The sequence below is a fragment of the Sceloporus occidentalis genome, unplaced genomic scaffold (assembly GCF_023333645.1).
Source record: "Sceloporus occidentalis isolate IW3139 unplaced genomic scaffold, rSceOcc1.0.p SCAF_7, whole genome shotgun sequence".
Lineage (NCBI taxonomy): Eukaryota > Metazoa > Chordata > Lepidosauria > Squamata > Phrynosomatidae > Sceloporus > Sceloporus occidentalis.
In genome coordinates this window covers 83,730,634-83,755,006 of record NW_028316987.1, presented here as the reverse complement: position 1 = coordinate 83,755,006, position 24,373 = coordinate 83,730,634, and the positions used below count along the sequence as shown (strand labels likewise).

Below are 24,373 nucleotides of genomic sequence, written 5' to 3'. Positions count from 1 at the left end.
GGTCTATGCAGGGGAAAGAAATGACTCTTGAACGAAATAAGTGCAGATGGTGGAAAATTTCATTTCAGAACCTTTAAAAAAAGTTCCAAGTTTGCAAATGTCATCAAAGTTTATTGCACAGGCCCTGGAATGGGCCCGTTGCATTCCAAAATGGGGCCATGCACGGAATGCAATAGGGCTAAGAATGGAATTTACTGCATACTGGAACCCCGCCGCTGCTGCCGGGCATTCCAATCGCATCCTACGTCTGTTCCAGAGGGCGCGATTTCTGAGAAAGCTTTGGAACAGTTCTCAGAAATCGCGCCCTCTGGAATGGATGTAGGACACGACTGGAATGCCAGGTGGCAGCGGCGGCATTCAAGTATGCAGTAAACTCTGTTCTTAGCCCCATCCCATTCTGTGCGCATCCATGCACATCCCCGTTTTGGAACACAACGGGCCCATTTCAGGGCCCGTGCGATAAACTTCATCATGTTTTGCTTCAAAAGAGCTTTAGATTTTAAAAATATGCATGCCTGGAAAAGCAAAAGAGACAAATGTTTCCCATCCGTAATGGCCAGAAAAAGGAGACAGTCCTGTGTAGCAGTTAGAGCATTAGGTTAGGGCTGTAAGAGGCCAAGGTTTGAATTCCTGCTCATTTTTAGAATCCCTGAAAAAAATCATGAGTGGTTTGCCTTAGAGTTTCTATAAGCCAGAAACAGGTAAACAACTGAACAGAAGGCTCAAAAGACCTTTTAAAAACAGGAAAGCAGAATTTCAACAAGAATTTACATCTGCTTGAAGAACATCAACACACATGAAAACAAGGGCAACTCCGCATCAACCCTAGGTACAGAAAAATTACAGCAGTCATTTTCTCCTCCAAGCAGTTTAATACAAATTTATATGTGAGTTTAAATTCCTACCTCTTCATATGCAATTTTAGAATCGTTTACCTGTGAGTAAGTGCTATTAAGAGAGCCAGTGCTGCATAGTGGTTTGAGCATTGGACTATGAATCTGGAGTCTCTGAAGATTTGAATTCCCGCTCAGCCATGGAAACCCACTGGGTGATTCTGTCCAAATCACACTTTCTCCACCTCTGGGAAAAGCAAAGGCAAACTCCCTCTGAAGAAATCTTGCAACAACAACAAAAAAACCCATGCTGTGAAAGGATCATCATAAGTCAGAAACGACTTGAAGGCACACAACAAGTTCTGCTAAATTTAATGGGGCTTATTTATGTTTAGACACACATAAATTACTGCTCCATCCAACCCTCCAGATATTGCAGACTACACCTCCCATCAGCCCTAGCTATAGCAGTCAGAAATTATGGGATTTGCAAACCATAGCATCTGAAAAGTAAAGAAAAATGCTGTTTCACAAAAACAACCACATATTAATTTCACTCAGAGTAAGCCCTGAACTGCAAAGATTGCTCTCAGTCCAGGATTTTTCTTTTTCTGTTTTCCCAGGGTTCAACTACCACCTAAAGCAATTTGTTTTGCATATGAAAAATAGACAAGCTTTTGCATATGAAAAATAGACAAGCTTCTTATCAAAACTATGGGGCTGAACAGATGGGCCAGGATGGCATGGGCCTACACTCATCTGGGTCATTTCCAGGGTTGGTTTTGCAACAAAATGGGTTTACATAAACATCCCTGCATCAACCTGGGACCCACTATTGTCATGCACTCCTTACCTTGCTGTCCTGTCACTCTTATTCAAAGCCTCCTGTTGCTGCATCTGATGAGGAAACAGGGCTCCCGGTTGCACCCATGTGGACAGGTGCCCTGTTTTCATGTCAGATGCAGTGACAGGGGGTTTCTGAGTAAGAGGAACAGGAAATGAGTGTGGGGGACCATATAAACAGCTGGGGGTTGCTGTGGAATTTCTAGGAAACTCTGCAGAAACCCTGCAGTAAATTACCCTGGGGTGTTGGCTGTTTACCTTGAGGATCAGGATGGATCATCCAGATCTACATCTGGTCTGGCCGGATCAGATCTGACCCTGCCCCTGGAGTTTTGGCTTGTGTCATCACAAGTAGATGACACGAGGCCAAGGGGAATCCAGGCCTTTTGGACCATGCAGACATCCCTTACATCTATTTTCCTGCTTTGACAATATAAAATTAGTACTGGAAAGAAGTTTAGCTGGACTTAACCAGAGACAAGCAGCTACAGCAGATCCAAGGACATGTTTCTGCTCCTGGGATTATCTCTAGACACCAGGTGTATGAACTGTGCTTAGACTGAAAACTACTGTAGTTCTTTAAGTAATGGCTAGACACTTAAAGAACTGGGCCTTGTTCATGCTTTGGGAACTTGAACTGTACCCAGGCATTTTTCAAAGACACTGCTTCCCCCTATTCTGAATGGTTGACATGCTTTTCCTAAGGGTTAGGGTGCATCTACCAATGCAGTCGGATACCACTTTGAGTGCTGTAATGTTGTTCTATTGAGTAATGGGATTCATAGTTTTATAAAGTCTTTGACATTCTCTGCCAAAGAGTGCTGGTGCCAGGGATGTAGCTAGAATTTTAGGAAGGGGGGGGGGGTCCAGACTAAGTGCCACCATTATAATGGGGCTTGGGTGCGGCGGTGCAGCAGCACACACCATTCATTTTTTCTAATGGAAGGGGGGAGGTCCAGTCCCCAAGAACCCCCCCCCCCCGGCTACGTCCCTGCTGGTGCTTTACAAAACCACAAATCCCAGGATTCTGTAGGGTAAAGTATGACAATTGAAGTGAAGTCAAGCTGCGTCATTTCTACAGTTCAGGTGCACCCTCAGATAATGGCAGTAAGAGTTTTTAGCTATAATCTGCTGGTAGTCCCACTCACTATTAGAATGTAGCTCCCAAGAGCTTTTCTGAAATTGAATTTTGTCCTCAGACTGAAAGAGGTTCTCCAACGTGGCATTAGAGCATGTTTATTTTCCTTTTCACTCCTAACTAACTTCATTGTGTCTATTATATTGTAAGTCTGTATTTTACACACTGAACTGCCATCTTGAATGCACTAGTAGAAAGGCAATACATCAGGAAAGTAAATACAAACAAAATCAAGTGGTATGGGTTGAACAAAATTCATTATGGCAGAGTTTGAATTGGTCTGGTTCGAACTTGTAGAACATACGCCATGCTGCTAAAGAGCCTTATCCTGATTCTCAGAGATATTACCATTCGGGCTGCAAACAGCATCAGTTTAGATCAATCAACTAAAGCTGTATTTTATTATCAGTGGGGGACACTTTTAATCAGGAGGGCTTTGAGTCAAGGGCATAGCTGAGGTTATTTTAGTACTGCCTTCTCCTGTTATAAAGAAAGGTAATGTATATTTAAAGGTGGCCTTTACATCTAACAAAATTTTCTGAAAATATATTGTAAATTCTGTTATACTTCCTTTCTGCCTTTTTGAGCAATATACAAACTTTATATTTCATCATTTCATTAGCTGTTAAAAATGAAGATTTTAATAAAGATAAATTCCTAATTCCTAATTCAGATAGTTTGCCATCTAATGATCAGTTACAATGTATGCAGCAGAACTCTTTATTATCCTTTCTGTATAAGAACTGAGTGAAAACAAATATATTTAAAAAGTATATGATATTGAAAATTTCCTTTTAAAATCTACCAGAAACCCATTAAGTATTGCATATCTATATTCTTCCTCTTCAGACCACTCTATAACTTCAGATAGATCACAGCTTAGTAGTGGGCAGTTTTCAGACGTATACACTAGTTTTTAGAATAGCTGAGTATAGGAAGAGTGGCACTTTTAGGTTTATCTGGAAAGTCATAGAGAGACCAGATTTCACCTTGCTCAGCTATTTTACAACTGATATAATAAAGATCAAAACTGGCCCCAAACATGTATTATTGTTTTTGCTGTTGAACAAATTTTGCCAGAGGAAGACAACAAACATTTGAACCCAAACACTCAAAACACACTGCTTAAATTTCTTGTAACTACTAAGATGTAGTTCAACCTTCAGTATTTTAATGGGGAGACACTAATCTTGGTATTGGTTTTGTATTTAAAAGTTTACCTGGGCTGAAAATTTGAGTACTCAAGTTTCCTGTTGTAAATCAAGTTATTATGAACTACGATGCATATTACTCTATACAGAGATGATCAAACGTAGCATGATGTAACAGGTGTGAGAACGTAACATTCCTTCTGTTTTTCCTGCTGCTTAGGGAGAGAAATAAGCTAAGATTCCTCTTTAGAACATCACTGTGTCCCACTAATGCTATTTTATTTGAGACTGTTTATGCAGCATTTACTTCTGCAACTCACTGTTTACCCTAGGAGAGTTTTACTTTCCCATACTAAGGGTTTACCGTAAGGCTTTAAAATGGCTAAAGGAAAAAAGGGAGGGTGGAAGAGATCCAGTGTTCAAAACCTAATGAAATCACTTCCAAGTCTGCTTGCATTCTCACTTTGTCCCTCCCCTTAAATCCTGGGGGGTGGGGGGGGGTGGGGTGTTAGAATAATCCAGAAAATTTCTTAGGGATTATTCTGTCAAATGAAGTGTCTGTCAAATCCTAAAACAGGTTCCATCTGGCAGTGAAACTATCAGAATAATTGTCTGGGCTTTCAACCGATGAATATGCATTGAGGCAGCCAAAATGGAATTTATACCTTAATCTGTATTATTGGGGTAAGTTTATAAAAGGATGTTATAATAGAAAAATGCATGAAATTATTCTCAGCAATGAACTGTACAACCAAACCTTCCTTCAGCAATGATTATTCCAGTACATTCTTTACTTGTATTTTTATGACTGTTTCTGATTCAATTTTATGAATCCTTGGTGCATGTTGCTTAGGGTTCAGTTGTAGAAGGAGATATTAAAAATAATTATATGTCAAACCTGGGAAAGTAATTGTGTGAGTGTGCCATTTTTGCTTATGATTTCATTTTCTCCTCCCATAAGTGACTGTGCCATCCTGCATATGCAGCATCACTGAATAGCATTTGCAAAAAGAATTACATTTATGCCAGCACATTGCTAGTAAAAAGCCTCCTCCCCTTCTCTGTCTCTCTTACCTCATATATTGTTCCAATGTTACCTTAACTACAAAAGTTGACATGTTCCTGAATAACAGGAGAAGAGGGGGAAGTCAACAGATCTACCATCTGTAAATACATCTCCATAGACGATGGCCACTTAATGCTTTTTATATCCTCAGCCACACATAGCAATTTAAAAACAACAACCAAACAAACAAAAGCTGGAGGCTTTGAACTGAGATTGACAACCTCATCCTTACTTAACCCATGCTTTTGTGCATCACTGTTCATAGACTGTAAAGACAGTGGGACACTCTATAATGATAGTCTTCAGTGGTTTAAAAATACAATGGAAACCTTAGAGGTGTATGAGCTAACTCTCTAGCTATACATCTCTACAATATTTCCTTATTTTGAAGGGATGAGACGGGACACAGAAAAGTGAATACAAATGAATACTTGTAAGGGTACAAGTAGTACAAGGGATTTAGCACTGTGGAATCTAAATAAATCCTCTCTTTGGTTAATATTGTAGCCCTTATGAAGCAATGTAAAATTTGAGTGTCTGATGCTACAATAAATTAATAACTGAGGGTGAAACTCCATATTGCATGCAAATGCCTGTAAACATATTGCTGGTTTTTAAAAAATAGAAATACAGCTAAGGTAGCAGACAGCTGAGGGTTCAGAACTCGGGTGATATGTACTTGGACTTCCCCTGCCATTTTTCTCCTGGGAAAAAAAAGTAAATGTTAGAAAAGATCCTAAAACACAAAGATATACAACTGAGAACAAAAGTTAGAATTGTACAAACCATTGTATTCTCTATTACCATCTATGGATACAAGAGCTGGACAGTTAAGGAAGTGGATAGGAAGAAAATCAATTCATCTGAGATGTGGTGCTGGAGAAGAGTGCTAAAGATTCTGTGGACAGCCAAAAAGACAAACCAATGGATCATTGAACAGACATAGCCAGAAATCTCCCTGGAAGCCAAGATGACAAAACTGAGGCTGTTGTACTTTGGCCACATCATGAGAATGCATGGGTTGTTGAAAAAACAATAACGCTAGGAGAGGTGGAGGGAAGCAGAAAGAGAAGAAGGCCACATGCTAGATGGATGGACTCTTATTAAAGAGGTAACTAGTATGAATTTGAAGGAACTAACCAGAGCAATAGAGAAGAGGTAGTCTTGGAGATGTCTCATCCACAGGGTTGCCATGGGCTGAGATTGACTCAAGAGTGGTTAACAATAACAGCAGCAGCAGCAACTGCTTTCTCCCCAACTACCCAATATGAGGCTCTGGTATTACACCTAAGGCTGAACCAATGTGTCATCTCACCCAGTATTTTACTGTTCCTTTTCTTCATAATCTGTGCTCTACAGAGATGCAGCCATCTTTGTGTAGTTTGTAAGTCCTCATGTTGAAATCGTAGTGCCCAACATGCAAAATCCAAGTGGAGGCTATACTTGCTTACCTGTGCAAGTCCTGACAACTCTGACTAGCTCAAGTGGTGCAAAACCAACATTTGTGCCACATCTCTTCTCTTGGTCTTTTAAATTTTATTTTTAGTAAAGAGAAGAAAACATTTCTTGGTCCACTTACTGTTCTGATGCTACCACCCTTAAGGGAAGGTAGTAGCACCATCGTTCCTGGTTTTGGAAAGGTAATATCTTCTTAGGCGCGTTACAAACAGCCATAAGGGACGTTCTCAGGACGTCCTAGGTTTAAAAAGGGGCGTCACTTCTTGACGCCCCCAAGCCTAATATGTCCTGAGGACGTACAAGATGGCGGTGCCCCATCTACATGGGGGCCGCCATGATGGCGTCACGAACGTGCCGCCTCCAAACGAGGCGGCGCGGACGTGATGCCATTGCGCTGTGCGAGGGCGCTTAATGCGCCCTTTCATCTGCGCAGGAAGGAGCTCCGAAATGGAGCTCCTTCCTGCGCGGATGAAAGGGTGCATTAAGCGCCCTCGCACGGCGTGATGGCGTCACGTCCGTGCTGCCTCGTTTGGAGGCGGCGCGTTCATGACGCCATCATGTGGCCCCATCAAGTGGCCCCTTTCTCCTCCTCCCCGCCGCCGCGGGGTGTCCTTGAGACTTGAAGCCCCAAGGACACCCCTTTCCAGGTCTCGGGGAAGGGGCCTTTTGCCCCTTCCCCGCGGCCTGGAAAGCGGCGGATCGGGGCCTCAGCGGCTGCCGCTCTGGCCGCTGAGGCCCCGGTCTGGCAGGGAAAGGGGTGGGTGTAGGCCGCCGCTTTTTGGCGGTCTGTAACGCGCCTTAGTCACTTAAAAAAAAAGACACACCACACACACCACACTGTATGAGGCTTGTCCTAATTCTAATCCTTTTATTTCTTTTTAGGAAGGAACTCTGTGCATGTCTAGTTGCTTCACAAGCCACCAAGGATATCTTAGGTTTTCACTCTCTTCTTTTTCCTACATATATACTTATCTTCAGCATTGGCTGGACTTTTCCATCCTCCGATCAACAGTCTGAAAAGATCCAACATGAGTTTACAGGGAACGTTTAATGATACTACTGAGAGAAGGGGGAATTTAAAATGAAAGAAAAATGACAAATTGCAGATATTTGACTTCTACATGGACCTTAAGGGCAAAGAGTTATATTCTATTAAGACTGAAATCCCCATGCACACATAGCTAAGAGTAGAGATGTAAATCTCTGTTTATTTCCATCTCACATATAAGAACAAATAATTTCAGAAGGCTTCCCAACCCTCCAATGCAAAATTATGAAGATTTCTGTACATTTTCTATGACTTTTCACGTTCAAGATTTTCCCCAAAAATATTCATTTGTGCAAAAACCTGGGAGTATGGTGCAAACCCATGTACTTTATGCAGAATACACTGTTTGCTATTGGAAAATACTGGGGGGGGGGGGGGTTGCACACAAAAAAACTTTTATGTGAAAACCATACTTTTATGCAAGCTTTTTTGTGTAAAAGAATGCACAACAATATAAAAAGCAAAAACAAAAAAATCCTCACCGTGACTTGCCGTTTTCTCAACAGGATCCCTCAGTTTCTCTTTCAAGTATGAGAAAATTTGAAGCAATCTTTACATCCCTGATCATTCAACCCAACCTAAATAGGTATGTCTATGCTTGTTTTGTAAATGTGTCCTTATAGAAAGAGTAACTTGGACTACTATGCTTGAGTATACTGAAGGCAAATACTTCCTCTATCATCTTGCTCCTTAGGTTTGTGACTGCAAAATTTAAAAAATCCCCTCTTATCCTTGTCTCTCATTTCCCCTCATTCTCATCCCTTTCACCGGCAAAAGATTAGACCATGACCTGTCTTCTTTGCTTATGTCAGTCTGTAAAATGCCTAGCAGAATAGGAAAAACCCCCCACAACCAATGACCTGAAATCTAGTTGAAGTGACCTGTCATCCAGAAAGTGCTTTTCCCTATTCACATTCTCCTTAAAAACATATATAGGCAAGTGGTTGGAAAATAGTCAGATACTGACAGCATCATATCACCTGAATAGTCAAGGGGAAAGGGTATGTCTGCGATGTGTTTAGGAGATTTATCTCAAGAAAAATCTTACCACCAGTCACAAGTCAAAAGGTGGCTTTTAATGTCAGAGGGATACTGAAAGAGAATATTCAAGTCCAACAATGGGCTTGATCCTCATACAGAGGAATAAATCTCTGTTGTGCAATAAGCCTTTCCTAACACCTCAATTCATTATAGTCCTCTGTGAAAGCATAGGGACCCCCCTAGATAGCTCTAGAAAGTAGGGGCTGCGGAAAGACAGGGGAAATGGACAGAATTAAGTGAGGCTGCTTTAGACAAGCAGAAATGCACCAAACATCTCTGGAAGTGTAGATCTAAGGCCCCCTACAACCCAATCTATCCAACATCTGGTGTAATGCTTGAACAACAAATTTACATATTCCTTCTGAGTGAATCACCCAGGTGTGAGCAGTACATACAATTCCTCCACAACCACACTGTTAATACTTTCTGTAGTTCCAAAGTTGTCCTCAGACTACTGAATGTTGTTAGAAATCCACATTTTGGGGCAAGTCCCAGCCACTTCCATGCATATATCTTAAAAAAAAAAGAGGAAAAACAAACTCAAGCTGTTCTTTGTCGTTGTTCTTCCTGCAGATTTGGCAAAATTCATTTAACATTTTTGTATAAACAGACAGACGCTATTTCTGGGGAAAGGGAACTGGCTTTTAAGAGGAGGATTCCAGAAAGGAACAACAGAAGTACAGAGTAGGCAATTATACTATGTGAATTATACATGTGTTTGGGGTTGGGGGGCAATTTGGAGGACTTTGTTTTAATAACTACCTACTGTGAAGAGAGCGGCATCTTCAATAATCTTACATTTTCAGCTGATATTTTATGGGGACACAGCCATAATAGCATTTTCTATTGCGCTCTTTTCACATGCGCCTTAGGTCAGCGTTCCATAAAAGCCTTAGGAGACCATGTCTAAGCAAATGAGGGAAAATAATTTATCTTCTGAAATGTCCTTGTTTTTCATTATTAAATAAAGCCACTAGTATACATACCTTACTGAGCTATTGTTTGTTCTCCTGTCCACAACTCCATGTTGCACACTGGAAGATTAAGAGCAAACCCCAGAGCAGGGCTGGGCAACCACTGGTGCTGTGAAGCTACACTAGCCTTTCATGGGACCATGAGAAGCCACACTGCCCCAATTTCTCCCCCCAAAATTGGGATTCAAAGCAGCTTACAGACTAAAAAACACAGCACAGTTAAAAACTTACAAAAATGACAGTTAAAAAGGAATTAAACTACTACAATATTAAAACAGATCATTTGTTTAAAAATAGAGTACAATTTAAAAAGACAAAGGCACTTAGACACCATGCACTTTTAAATAATACAACACCCCCAGGATGTTCTTTAAAAATGTTCTGTTTTAAATGTCTGTCTGAACAGGAAGGTCTTAGCCTGCTGGCAGAAGGACATCAAAGAAGGAGCTGTTCTGGTTTTCCTGGGAAGGAGTTCCAGAGTCTAGGGGCAGCCCCTGAGAAGGCCTTCTCTCACATCCCCACCAACTGTGCTTGTGATGATGGTGGGACTGAGAGAAGGGCCTCTCCTGAAGACCTCAGAGTCTGGGCTGGTTCATACAGGGAGATACCATCTGCCAAATAGCCTGGACCTGAGCCACAGAGGACTTTATAGATCATAACCAGCCCTTTGAATTGTGCCCAGAAACAAAATGAAAGCCAGGGAAGCTGTTTCAACAGGGGCATTGTGTGGTCTCTGTAACCTGCCCCCATTAACAGTCTGGTTGCAGCTTTTTGGACCAGCTGAAGTTTCTGAACACTCTTCAAAGACAGCCCCAAGTAGAGTGCATTACAGTAGTCCAAACAGTAGTTCTACTGTAGTTTGAACATGAAGTACAAGGTCCTTGAGCTTTCTATTTCCTTTGCCTTTCTACCATGTTTGGAGCTGGTTCAAAAGCTTTTTGCTGCTTACATTTTACAAGACAGGTTAAGCTGAAAATGATTAAACCAGGCTCCCTTACAAATGTAAGTTCACAGCTCTGTCTATCTATGCCAAATTCACTGTAAGTGAAGGTCTAGCCCTCTGTGCATTTTCATTTACTTTACACAAAATGATATTTTCTGTCTTTCAGGTTTAACAGAATATTTCATTAGGAAGACTGGAAAGGATATACAGAAAGTAAGATAGAAATGGCTGAAGCACCTCTATTATAAATTGACTTACACACTCTCTCCAGGGATGTGAAGAATACTCACAAATTTTCTAGTCCTCAACATGAAAAGGTACTATTACTTCCCTCAGTCTGGACACTATACTTCTATTGATGCAGCCTAGAATCACATTGGCTTTTTTAGCTGCCACATCACATTATTGACTCATGCTCAACTTGGACTTCTAGATCCCATTCACACGTACTGTTGTCAAGCCAGGTGTCCTCCATCTTATATCTCTACATTTCAATTTTTTTCTGCCTAAGTGTAGTACCTTACAAATTTCTGTGTTGAAATGCATTTTATTAGTTTTGACACAGCTTTCTAATCTATGAAGGTCATTCTGAATTTTGATCCTGTCTTCTGGGGTATTAATTGCCCCTCCTAATTTGATGTCATCTGCAAATTTGATAAGTGTGCCCTCTATTCCTTCAATGAAGTCACGGACTTAAGGAACAGAAAGGTGTGCTTATCAAATTTGCAGATGATGCCAAAGTAGGCATGGTAACTAATAATACACTTTTTAAAAAACAGCGCAAATGTCCTCAGAAACCTGCCCTGGAAGTGTATACACAGAGTGATATCTGCTACTTCATGATCATATGGCACATTTTGGGAATTCAGAGCAATTCAAAGGACCATATTACCATTTGTAAACCTTGAAACAGCCACATAAGTTATCCAGTATTTTACTCCCATATTGACAATGATAGGGAGAGAGACACTACAGGAATAATAGTTTGCCTGGGGCTACCGAGTACATATCCCATCTAACCAGTCAGATCAGCCGAAACAATCCCTGGCTGACAGATCGATCTCACATCCCAGTACAGGAAACCTGTACTGAGGGACTTCCCTAGCTCACACTTCATATTTTGCAGTCATTACATGCAATACACTAAAGGATATCAACTCATAATAACAGCCACTGCCCTGGCCCTAATGGTAAATAGAGCCCAAAATGGCATTCAAAGGGACAGTCATGTGAATGACAACTTTGGGCTAGTGTATGGAAAGGGATATACAACCTGCTGGTTAAATGCCTGTACCACAGCCACACAGTTGTGAGTTCAATCCCACAGCTCCAAGGTTGACTCAGCCTTCTATCCTTTCATAGGTAGGTAAAATGAGTACCCAGTTTGTTGGGGGCAGTTGGCTTACCAGTTGTAAACTGCTTAGAGAATGCTGAGTTCACTGATAAGCAGTATAGGAATGGAAATGCTATTGCTAATGATGCCGTATGTATGTATGTATTATGTATGTATGTATAATTGTATACCTAAAGTCATCACACAAAATTAGACTGGTAGTGAAAGCAGCTTGCACACACATTTCCTGCACAGAGAAAAATACTTAGTATTAAAAAAAAAATGCAGCAAAAATTATCAAATCACTTCAACTGTATTTTAGACAGCATGGCTACCTTTATCCTAACCTTCTCTAAAATTGTATTCATGCATACATAACTTTATTTCCTATTCCTTAAATCGAAAGAGTTTTCAGCATTGCTAAAAATTAAAAACTAGATTGTGATATGTAGTGTATGAGCTCAAATGTACAGGGAATCTAACTGGAATCATTGAGTAGTCTCACCTGCTGGTATAGCACTTCACTTTGCTATACTTTTTCAAAGATTTGGTCAACATACTGTGAAAATGGCAAGATGCCTGTCATCCTTCCTTGTAATGTTCAACATAGCCTTTGTAGGAGAGAGTTACTGCAATCAGTAGTGCAAGATTGTAGGGTTTTTAAAAGTCAAGAACCTGAGCACACACTGCACACTGAACATGTCACATTTGCTGTGCAAACTATAGAGAACGAGACAAGGTACATAACCTGGCTGGTTTGTAGTTTTAAAACAGTCTGGGTGATGCCAGTGTTTCACACATTATCATGATGTTGAACAACCAGATTGTAGAAACAAACATCAGATGCTTAGCATAAATAAATGGTACAACACAGATTAATCAATATGTCTGGTGTAGCAGTTTGTAACTGGATTAAAATCGTCTGTCAGTGACATTAGGGAACATTTATTCCTACTTTCCCATTTAAACTTAAGATGTAAACAGCAAATAAAAGCCTAATTGCTGTCCGCACTGCTTCACAAGAGAGACTGTTCTTTACTCCTTTTCCTGCTTCCAAGCTACCATTTATATTAATCTGAGCATCCAAATGAACTAACAGAACTGGCAAAGGGGAAGGGTAATGGAATTCATATTGGTGATGATACATAATTAGGTTGTGAGCTGGACTGTTTTGATTTCTTCCTTTTCACCCTCCATTTCCTCAACCTACTTTTGCCCACATGCCGTTTCAATTTTTGTAGTCTACAACCTTCATATTTTTAACTCTGCTTTTGCGTTCACTATTTAAAATGTGTATTTACAATGCGCAGAAATCAAAAGTACAATTCTCTGCTACAGTAACCCTTGAAACAGGCATCAGTTGTGATTTTGTTCTGTTCCCAGTCAATCCCATGGCACATGCATAGAACATTCAAAGTGGATTACATACACATGGGCCATGATTTTAAACAACATGTTAAATAATTCTATGAAAATATATATTTTTAAAAAATACATTTTAAAAATATACTTTTTAAAAATAAATGAGGAATTTATGAGCACTTATTGTGTAATATTTGGGGGAAATTTCAAAATGTATGCCTTCAAAAAAGCAAAGGCTAGGCAGGCTTCAGGGTAGCACGACTGCACTGTGTTGACACTGTACACAATTTGCTCACTGCGTCTCACAATGAATACCTTACCCAGCACATAATCTCAGTAGGTCTGCCTCCTTCTATCGAGGAGGTTGCTATTCACTGTAAAAGAGCATTTAGCCTCAAAGCATCATTCAGATGGGCGGCTGTTCTTTCACTCAAGTGAGGAGAGGAGGGAAACTCTCCACAGTTTAAATATCAAGCCAATCTTTTGCAACTTCTAAACAAGAAGATATCAAGTTTGTCATATTTAGCTCTTCACCTATATTTTTAAAAGTTTTAATTGCTGAAAGCTAATGTTTTCCTGAGACTCTGAGAGGCAAGGGCGCTGCTGTGAAATACAATTTCCTCTTCCAAAAGATAACATAATATTTGCATTCTGAAAGCGATCTTTACACAGCCCCCAGACACAGTCTCTGAAACCACAAAATACTTTTTGATCAGACCACCATATATTTGTAATGAAAAACATAAGCAAACAGTATAACAGTGACTTATGGGTAAGATGCCTTCTTTACAAAATAGAAGCATAGTTACTGAATATTCAAACTACACATTTAAAGCAGATCATCCACTAGAGAGCTCTTATACTGTGCTGGGGAGAAGTGAATTAAAGTTGTCTAGCAGAGAATTCTATGTACCCCTTCAAACTACAAATCCCAGGATTCCATAGGCTCCCATTTCCAAACTTACACAGTAACTTACATGTACAGGAGCAGCATGACTTGTGATACTCTAATCCTGATGCCCATCCAAGCCCATCCTGAAACTTCAGACCAAATATGATCTGGAGGAGATCAGAGACCACTTTCACAATCATTTGATTAATTTAATTGAATTCTTGTGAGAAAATGATAAATGTGGAAGATGGTGTGGAGAAGGAGAGAATATCCAAAGATAACATGTGAATGAGCTCTCACAATAAAGAACTGGAAAAAAATACATGTTGGAATATGAAGAGTTACATTAGACTTACTCCAGGGTTTTTGTGTGTTTCCGGTGGCATCTGCGTCTCTTCACCTTTCAGTATCAAATGTCCAGTACTATGTCACATAACAGTAATTTGTCACATAACTGTACTATGTCACATAACTGTAACTCATAATTTGACACTCCTCTAGTTTCAAAAGGGATCTCTCTTGCAACATTCAAGCTACTGTGTTTCTTGAAAAAGTCCATAGCAGATATGGGTGCGAAGAACTAACTGCCCTGCTCCTAGAATAAGAGTTGGGGTCACTTTCTCAGAAATTGACAGCATTGCTTATTTCCTTAGATGTGTCACATGTGTCCCAGGCCCACTGAGTTGGCCCATTTGACAGGAAAAGGTGAAAAGGTGATGCAAAATAATGACGGCAATCTGCTTACACATATGAAGTGTCATTACAAGTATATACAGTATACACACTACACAGGGTATGAGGATTTATCAATGCAAATAATATTTTGTTCCTCTAAATATGCAAGAGTTATAGCCTCCTCATGTACATCATGGTTACATGGTGTTATAGCCTCATTGTGTACAAGCCAACTGGAACAGCAAGTCTTTTTTTTAGTAACAGGTCTTTAGTTGCAGCTACACTGAAAAAACCACACTACTCTCTTCTTCCAGGATGCCCACAATTCTTTTGGGATGCCCCGAAGACCACCACCTTAACTCAGTGTCCTACTTGTCAAATCAAATGCTATGAATTAGGTTTGCTTTAACACCTTCCATACTGCCCCTGGCAATGGTACACTAACCTATGGCAACACAATGACCAAGGCCAACTCAGGTCAGCAACATAATGCCCTTGGCAAGATCTTCTTCTGGCAAAGACTACTGAGGCACCACACTGAAAATATTGTATTTATTCGCAACACAGTTTCTTATTATTTTGAAAGGGAAAGGGGGCCAAGTTATCCATATGGAAATCTCTCATAATATCTTTTTTTTTGTAATTTCTACCCAGTACTTATTAGGACCAGTGAATATGAATGCTTAAATAGGTAGTGGTTAATACGTAAGAGTTCACCTTTGCTAGCTCCACAATCTTTTTATGCCAGCACAATGGATCTGGCACACGTAGATGTTTTCAAATGAACACACAGGCCTCTGTACCTTATTTTCTCTATTGCCGATGAACTGACACCAGCACTAAAGGGGGCTGCTGATCCTTCCATGGAGTTATTTGTGTACACCATGGAGCTTTGGAGTACTGCCACTGTTTTTTTTCAGCCTCCCCCTTTGTTCTCCTGCCTTCAGGAGAATCCCTCATTTCATCAGCTCTACAACTATCCATCATTTTATCAGCGGGACTCCGGTGCTACAGCTCCAGGTTTTCCAAGAACAGAGAACGAAGTACTTACACAATTGGAAATAATTTTGATCATCATTTAAAAAACAACAACATTAAAAGTATGTTTGAGCTGATGGCATTTCTACCCTGGTGTTAGTAAACCTATCTCCTTTTGCTACGTCATGTTTCATTCCTATAACCTAACATTTTAGTAAATAAATTAAAAAAAAACTCAGGGAGGCAAAGTTGCTAAATATCCAAAAAGGTGTTTGCTAAGTCCTTATTCTTCATACCAAAAATGCATTTACAATTACATTTTTGAAGCCTCTGTTAATAATAGTTTTACATATTCCACATGTAAAGAGAGAGAGAAAGAAAACACTCCAATATTCTACTTATAAGTAGCATTTTAAAAGCTAGACAATATAGGTAGTCACATAACTTAATACGTTCATTCTAAATGCACATTATTTAGAAGAATAACCAAGATGATTGTGAGCCACTGTGAGAAATTAGCAGATTGTTGCCTGTCATCCATCATTGCAACTAGCTTTTCACAAGATCTGCTAAGTTGTCAGTATTTTAAACAAAGCCGGCAGACAGGGAAAAGATCAGATAAAGAAGGAATGCAAAGCCCTTTATTTTCTCTATCAGAAATCATGCAACTTTCCCAGGAACCACAGGGCTTTACACTAGAATGTGACAATATCAGCCCAGACCCTTATAGGATGATGGATCTCCTAGCATCTATCAGGCTTCCTTTTTGTCTAGATAACTGATCTTTTACACATACACCAAACTTGTAAACAGCCTGAAAGATAGTTGGTTATACATCTAGAAAGAAATTCAACTATAGTGCTGCCAGGATAATTCCAGAGAAGGACAGTTTTCTCTGGTTAAAGCACCTTCTCCAGCCTTGACTTTAGTTATTCTGAAAATACGTAGTATCTCTCTCTTTTATGAAGTTTAATGATGCTGATTTCAGCATACTGTAGCAGGCACAAAGAACTAATGTATGCATATTTGGTGGATAATGGTACAGTGGAGGGGCCTTTAGTGGTGGAATATGATGCTTAAAAACAAAGCACCTTCACGGATTAATAGTATTCTTCACTATGGACTCCAAATTCCTGTGATTAATAGATAATACTTTGGTATAGCATGCAATATTTAATAAAAAAAAGAACCTAATGAGAAAAAAGTCATGCTACAAAATAGTAAACAAGCAAACACAAAAAAGCTCTCACAATTTACATTTAGGCCAGAAAAGGACGAGAACTCAATTAGGCAATACAGATTTTCCTGTATTCTGTTCAGTTCTTTCACTGATTTTTTTTCACAGGACCTTTCATCTTTTAAAATCCACATTTCACATGTGTCATTATCAGCTCAGGCAGTCCCACCACCAAGTCTTTTAAATACTCTATTCATCTCAATTAACATGCAAACTGAGTGGCTGATAGGGTGGAAGGGGGAAAGATTTCAGCTCATCCAGGAGGAATTATGCAATTGAAAATGGTACATAAACATTTCTTGCATGTAAAGCCTTGGAATATCAAAACCTTACAGCAAGAAATAAAGAAATAAAAACAAAATCCAAAAGAAACAGAATCAAGTTTCTTCTATTCATTTTGAAAATACTATATACCTTTGTAGATAAAATAGTCTTAAACAGTGAAGTGAGTGTACATTAACCTGAAACCTAAAATATTGTTGTTCACATTAGGAAGCTTCGTTTTATTGCTCCCTTCCACTACATCCAGACTTCTCCATGTAAGGGTTCCCCCGCCACTTTGTTAGAAAGAGGTAGCTCTCCTATTCAGGTAATGCTCTGCCACTGTGTAACTATGGAGTTGTAAATTCCATAATTTCCCCCTCATTTTAAATTTAAGTTCAGTCACTGCAGTTAATGCCCTTGATGCAATTTCAAATTGCTGTCATTACCACAGATCACTATAAATAAGAGGTAATTGGAGAAAAGAAGTGGAAGGCATGGGGAAGAGAAGGAGAAGCTCAAAACAAGGTAAAGGATATTAACTTTTAATCAATTTAATTTTATCTCCAAATCCAGTCCTTTCTCTCAAGCTGGCAGTGAGGTAAGATAAGCAATGCACACCATAAACCGTGACATTCGCCTATTGCAGGAAAGAACACTTGTCCATGAATCCAGATCAAGATGGAGTATCCTCATTTATTACTTTGATATTATGAGAAGAACACACATTGGTAATCCGCCTGAGCTTAAGAGCCTCATTCTTAACACGGTCTTGCAATTTCATTAATTTTCACCAAAATTTCATTACGCTATAATCTCATCTCTCACGCAGATACACATGTGAGCACATACCTTGCTGCACATATTTTGTTCCTTTGGCTCCACTATCATTAACCTTGCCACCCCTTCCATCTTGTAGCATTTCAACTTCATGTGTTTACATCTCTTCCTGCAAATGCCACAGATTTTAGTCTAATCTTGGGGAGACTTAATGCAAAAAATGAGTCATCTTAATTACTGTTAAATCAACTAACAAACAAGAGAAATTACAACTCACCAACTACATTTTAAGGATTTGTGGGATGGGGCACATTTATTTCTAGGCAGTGTCGTAAAGTTTTTGTATCCTTGCATATTTGGCATTTCAAGCGCTGATGTCACTAAAACATTTTTGGAAGCCCTCTGATAATACGCATGTGTTAGTTCTGCATAACACATACTCCTTGATTACCCATTATGCTTCTCAAACGCTATTACATTTTAAACCTATGATTAATAACAGAAACAAAGGCAAGCATTAAGCAAACACACCTTTACATACTAAACACTGAATCTGTCATTGAACTCATTTTGTTCATGCCACAGGCAGACTTTACAACAATGTGCTTCTGAAAAATTACAGTTATATGAACTATAGTTTTCTGAGAAGTGATAATAGTTATCTATAAGCAGGAGCTCCCCTCCCAGCCAAATAATAGGACAAACATACTGCATAATTAAAATCAGTTAACAATTGATCTAAAGAGGAAGGTGTTTTTGTCTGGTAGCAAATAACTTCCTGTTCTGTAACACCTTACTAAGTGGAGATTCTGCTGAAATTAATAGATTTAGCATTCACATCATTGTCTTAGAACTGAGGACTAAGTGAAAGGATGCTTGCGTGTGTGGAAAGAACCTTTAGCAATGTTTTAATGATAGTGTCTGCTGAGATATTCAGGAACATTCCTTCAGTTACCATATATAAAAAAAATCAATGGATGCACACATGCAGGATACTATAGAGCTCCATTTAAGCCATTTTCTTTTACCTATTTATAAGAGAAAGTTATATGCATGCTTCCATACTCACTTTAATCAAGGGGTCTTAAGAACTTCCCTTTGCTTAGATTATGTCTCAAGTACAAAGCAATGCTATTTTGGCATGTTAAAATTGTGAAATGGACCTGCCCCCAAATTAGTTACCGAAATTCAAAAATTGCTATAGAAGGTCTTTAAACTCTAACTAATTCCTGTTTTTTAAACTATTCCATTTCATGTGTGATCACCATCATCAAATTTTAACTCTTCCTGGGTATGTTAGCAACTGCAAAGCACTTCTATGAAGTAGCAGGTACTTTGTGAACATACCCTTCTGAATTAATGTAAAGCATTGAAGGCACATGCACACATAGAGAGAGAAAGAGAGCACTTAACAACAGTAGGAAATCTTAGGAAGTAAGCCAGGGGTATGGGAAGGGCAGAACTCAACATTATCAAAGGAATATTTTTTTAGCTTTACAGAGCTTTACAGAGGATGATAAAAACAACTCACACCTTTGCAACATGATAGCCAATTTGTCACAGACATGTCAGGTAGAATACTCCCTTTCCTATACATAACTGATGCACATTTGTCAACTGAACAGTGATTTAGATGGCCATTTTTATTTATTTTTAGTTTTCAAAGCCAAACACACATTTATCAAGGGAATTCTCTAGCATTTTATAGACTGTGCTATATAAACATATAAGGTTGGTCACATTTTGTGTATAGTACTTTAAAGGTAGAGTTGATTGGTTGAAAATACACTAAGGAGAAGCATTAGAAATATTCTAAGAACATTTTTCTGATATGCAACACAGAACAACATTGACTATTTTGGATCCCATACTGATGTGTAAGGAAATTCATTCACTTATGCAACTGACAAGAGACAGGTGCTATTACTTGCCACTTATTAATTTATTGCTAAATTAAACACATTTTAATATTTCCAGAGATGATTCAACCCTTCTAATTGGCAATATGAAATTTTAAAAACTGATGTTCTCTGTGATCATCAATTATATCATATCACTATTATCAAATTCAACAGGTTGAATGCCAGTTATTTTAGGGATGCAATTCTCATTGCTAGTACAGATTCATAAGGCGAGATATGAAACCTTGAAATATATAAATAAATGCATCTTTTAAAATGAAGGTGCTGCATGGTCTTCACAAAGGGAAATGTTTGCCAAAATTATCTGCCAGTTCACTCCATGAGGCAAAAATACTAATATAAAGGCTCAGTGAAGCATAGATTCTGCTATATATTTTAAAAATCAGTCTAATAATACCCTAATATAGTGACTAACATTTGGCACTATTACTATGCTCCCCTTATGTGTCCCCATACTAGGTTACACACCATTAAATGACACTTTACAAGAATAATTATTTTGTGTATCCATGCTGAACTTAACAGTCAAAAGGTGAACAAAGCCGAAATAGAAAGTTAGAGAGAAGTGTAGCAGAAAGTGTAAGAAGTGAATGATTTTTTTCAAATTTACTGGCTTAAAAACAAAGTGACTTGGTAGAATTGGCATGCAAAGCCATTTTTAACACAGCCATTTTGGTTAAAATGAATTCTCGATTCATTTCAAAAGAGAGATTACAATGACACTAACTTTCAAATACTACCTTGAAAGCAGATATATATTTTATAAGCTCTGTATGAGAGAATTAGATGTACACTTTGGAATCTTGGATACAATACGAAGTGCTCATTCACTAATAATTTAGACCCAACTTCAGGCTGAACACCTTTAGTGAAAATCAATAAAAAATGTCAGAATAATTTCCTCCAACTTGATATTTTAAAGCCTAATTCTGGGACTCAAAACAATTCCAGAAGCTCCCTTTCCATCAGAAGGTACACCTAAGGTTTTTTCCCCTTCTTTCCAAAATCAAAAGCAACAGAGTAAAAGATGACAACATACATAGCACTGTTTTATTCATGTGCGTATTTGAGGGTTTAGTTTGCTTCAGGGTGCCTATTGGGGGAAGTCCAAACAGAAAGGAAACACTGTGTATTGCACAGAAACAATCGTATTAAGGTAGGCTTGGTTTACTTAACCTCAGTCTCCAAAGCTCTCCCAAAATTTACACAGGTATATTCACCATATCGAACAAGAAAGCAACAAAATCCCTAACCTACGCAATTAATATTTTAGGCCTCTAAGAAGCAGGCTGCTTAATTCCCAGAGATTTGGGTAGGGGATGGCGCAAGACACATACCATTTCTATGCCAGCTTCGAAAAAGCAAAAGCAAAAGAAAGATCAGTCTTGTGGTGATTGAGTAAGCTGACAGAAACTTATCTTAGGCTTCTATAACAAATGACAACTGAATATGAGGTGGAAATTGCTGCTCAGATAAGAGACTTTGGGCTGAGCATCTCTGCAGCAGAACACACTTCTCCGAGCGAGGCTCCAGCTTACTTTGTGCTTGTCACACTTATTTGACTTTCAACTATTTTCGCTGCATCTTTTGGTGGTAACTGTGGCGACGCGCACAGCATTAGCAACCCACTGGCCACATCTCCTCCTTCCTTTGGGAAAGAGACAGGGCAGCTGTGGGGGGAAACCTTTAATCTCAAGCAAGACTATCCCGCTTTCTATGACATTCGGAAGCTGGGATCCTTTCTTTTTTTGGATAAGGATAATTGCTCATCTATCATTTATAGAATTCGGTGCTCATTGGAGAAGGCAGATTAATGCACCCCTTGACTTTAAATGCAGCAAAAATTGCCAAAGAAGAAGAAGACCCAACAACAAACAAGGCATAAAAATGACAACTTGCCGGAAACAACCTGTCACCAAATTGGCCTCCTTCCTTCCTTCCTTCCTTCCTTCCTTCCTTCCTTCCTCTGTTCTTGCCTATTTTACTCCATGCCTCCCTGCAAGTGCAAATAAGCATCTCCTTTTCAAGATATATTCCTGACAGAGGATTGAATGAGACATAATTTGGCATGTGCTTATATTTTATTTCCCAGATAGGACAGAGATCCTGGTGGGTCGCCTCTGTTGCAATGAAACTAGGCACTCATCACATTGTGGTGAAGACAGTTTTTGAAATTATGGATGGGGGGGCGGGGGCAAAAACAAACTACTTAGTCTAGGGATTCTTTGGGGCCATTCCATCTTTTTCTCCTGCTCCTGGTTCACCCCTGAGGGACCCTTGTTGTAATTTGGTAACATTGGAAGTTTCTACACAAAGCACAGCGGCAGCATGGCTTCCAAGGGGATAAACCTGAGCGCCTGGTAAACTGGTGGGAAATATACCTGTGTGGTGAATGTACAGGAGTCAGCGGTGAGGTAAAAACAAGACTTTATTATGGCAAAGGATTTGGGGAGCATCTAGGACAGTATCTTTTGGTGGTAACTGAAGGAGGGTAATAAAAACTAGACTTTGGTAGCAGAGTCCCTAAAAGTGACTTCTACGCTTGGAAGTAAGAATAAAAATATCCTTTGAGGCACAGACTCCTGGCTACATCCATCTCAGACCAAGGCAGGAGGGACTTCCCCCCATTTCTCCCCCAATTTTTGTGTTGTTTGGGGCTTTTGTTTTGTTTTTTGGCTTATTTTTCATTGTTAAACCTCTGACAGGAGTCAAAGGCAGCCCCTGCTAGAAATGCTCCCACTTTCCAATGCAGCATCTGGCTATATATTTCATTTGGACCATGATGGGAATAAGGATGGAGAGAAGGAAGACTGCTGATCTCTCTTCCTCTCTCTCGGCCTCTCTCTCCATCCCACCTTGGGTTGAAAGCTATTTATAAATAACCTTATAAATACTCTCCCCCACAAATATAACAATCCCTCTTTTCCCCAAGCCCTGCTCTCTCTGGCTTGGACCCAAGGGGTGTCTTTCTGATTCCCTCAGGGATGAGCTTTCGGTGGGAGAAAAAGGGATATTTGTACCCCTCAGGAATAAATCCCCACAAGAAAGAGAAAAGAGGGGGCAAGAACACACACACACACACACACACACACAAATAAACACCAAAAAGGAGGGAGCAAGGGGATGAAGAGAGAGGGACACGAATGGAGTGCTGGTGATGAGCTGCGTCCACACTGGAGCAATAACCCGGTTTGGCACCGCTTTAACTCTTTGTCTGGCTCTTTGCTGTGGAATTCTGGGAGTTGGAGTTTGTTGTGGGCCCGGGTTATTGCTCCAGTGTGGATGAAGGGACTTACCTTTCCTCTTGGATCGCCTCCTCCTCCTCCGTTTGGATTTGCATTTCAGTTGGCTGCCGGGACCACCGGACCCTCGGCTGCTCCCCAAGACCGAGGTCATGGCTGACAGGTGTCTTCCTCTCCTTCTGACACGCGATCGTGGGAATGCAATAGAGGTCGGGTCTCTAGAGGGGGGACACCTCTTTCTCTTCAAGGGTGGGAGAGAGGTGTGTTGTTGTGGCTGCTGCTGTTGTTGTGTTGCCTTTTCCAGTCCTGGTCAAGCTTCTTTTCTAGGCAAGTGTCTTCAAGGAGAAGCAGAGTTTTCCAAAGAATAATGGAAATCAAGAGATTGAGGATGATGATGATGCCTTCCTTCCCGGCTGCTTTGCCTTCTCTTTGCTTGCTTTTGTTGTTGTTGTTGTTGCTGCTGTTGGTGTTGTTGTGTTGCCTTCTTCAAGCTGTTTTCTGGGCAAGTGAGAAGCAGACTTTTCAAATTAATAATGAAATCAAGAGACTGAGGATGAGGATGATGCCCTTCTTCTTTGCCTTCCCTTCGCTTGCTTTGTTGTGGCTGCTGTTGTTGTTGCTGTTGTTGTGTTGCCTTCCAAGTCGTGTCCCCCACTTTTTCTGGAGACGAGGTTCTCTGGGCCAAGTTTCTTGCAGAGTTTATACAAAGAACCGTGGGATCAATGCTAAGGCTAAGGCTGCTCTCTTTTCTTCCTTCCTTCCCTTCTTTCTCTTCTTTTCTTTCTCTCTCACTCCATCCTTCCTCCGCCGGGCGCTTGGCTTTGATCGGAGGCTGGAGGAGGGACGGCGCCGGCTTCTCTCTCCCTTCCGATCCCTCTCTTTCTTTCCCTCTCCGTCTCTGTCTTTTTTATTTTGCCCCTCTGCCAGTTCTTTGGCCCCGGAGTCCCTTCGGAAGCCAATCGCTCAGGACGCGGCTCTCTCGGCTGCGGCGGCGGAGCCTCCTGCGCTCCAATCCCTTCGCTCCCTGCCTCTGACATCAGCAGCAGCAGCAGCAGTAGCAGCACCGGCGCCACCACCAGCCCCACACCCCACCCCCGGCCCCAGGCACAGGCCAGCACCTTGGACAGGGCTCCGCTCCCAGAGACAACTCGCTTTCAGCTGCAGCCACACTGGAGAAATAGCCCGGTTTGGCACTT

General features: G+C 40.2%; 1 protein-coding gene across 1 annotated transcript in view; it reads right to left on the bottom strand.

Moving 5' to 3' along the window:
• The window catches only part of ADARB2 (adenosine deaminase RNA specific B2 (inactive)), a 455,088-nt gene extending 431,408 nt beyond the window's left edge, over window positions 1-23,680 (bottom strand). The window contains exon 1 of the mRNA XM_089533515.1: window positions 23,232-23,680. Within this exon, the coding sequence (XP_089389641.1) occupies window positions 23,232-23,331 (100 nt within the window). The 5' untranslated portion in view covers window positions 23,332-23,680. The remainder of the gene's footprint in view (window positions 1-23,231) is intronic.
• Window positions 23,681-24,373: the final 693 nt, after the last annotated feature.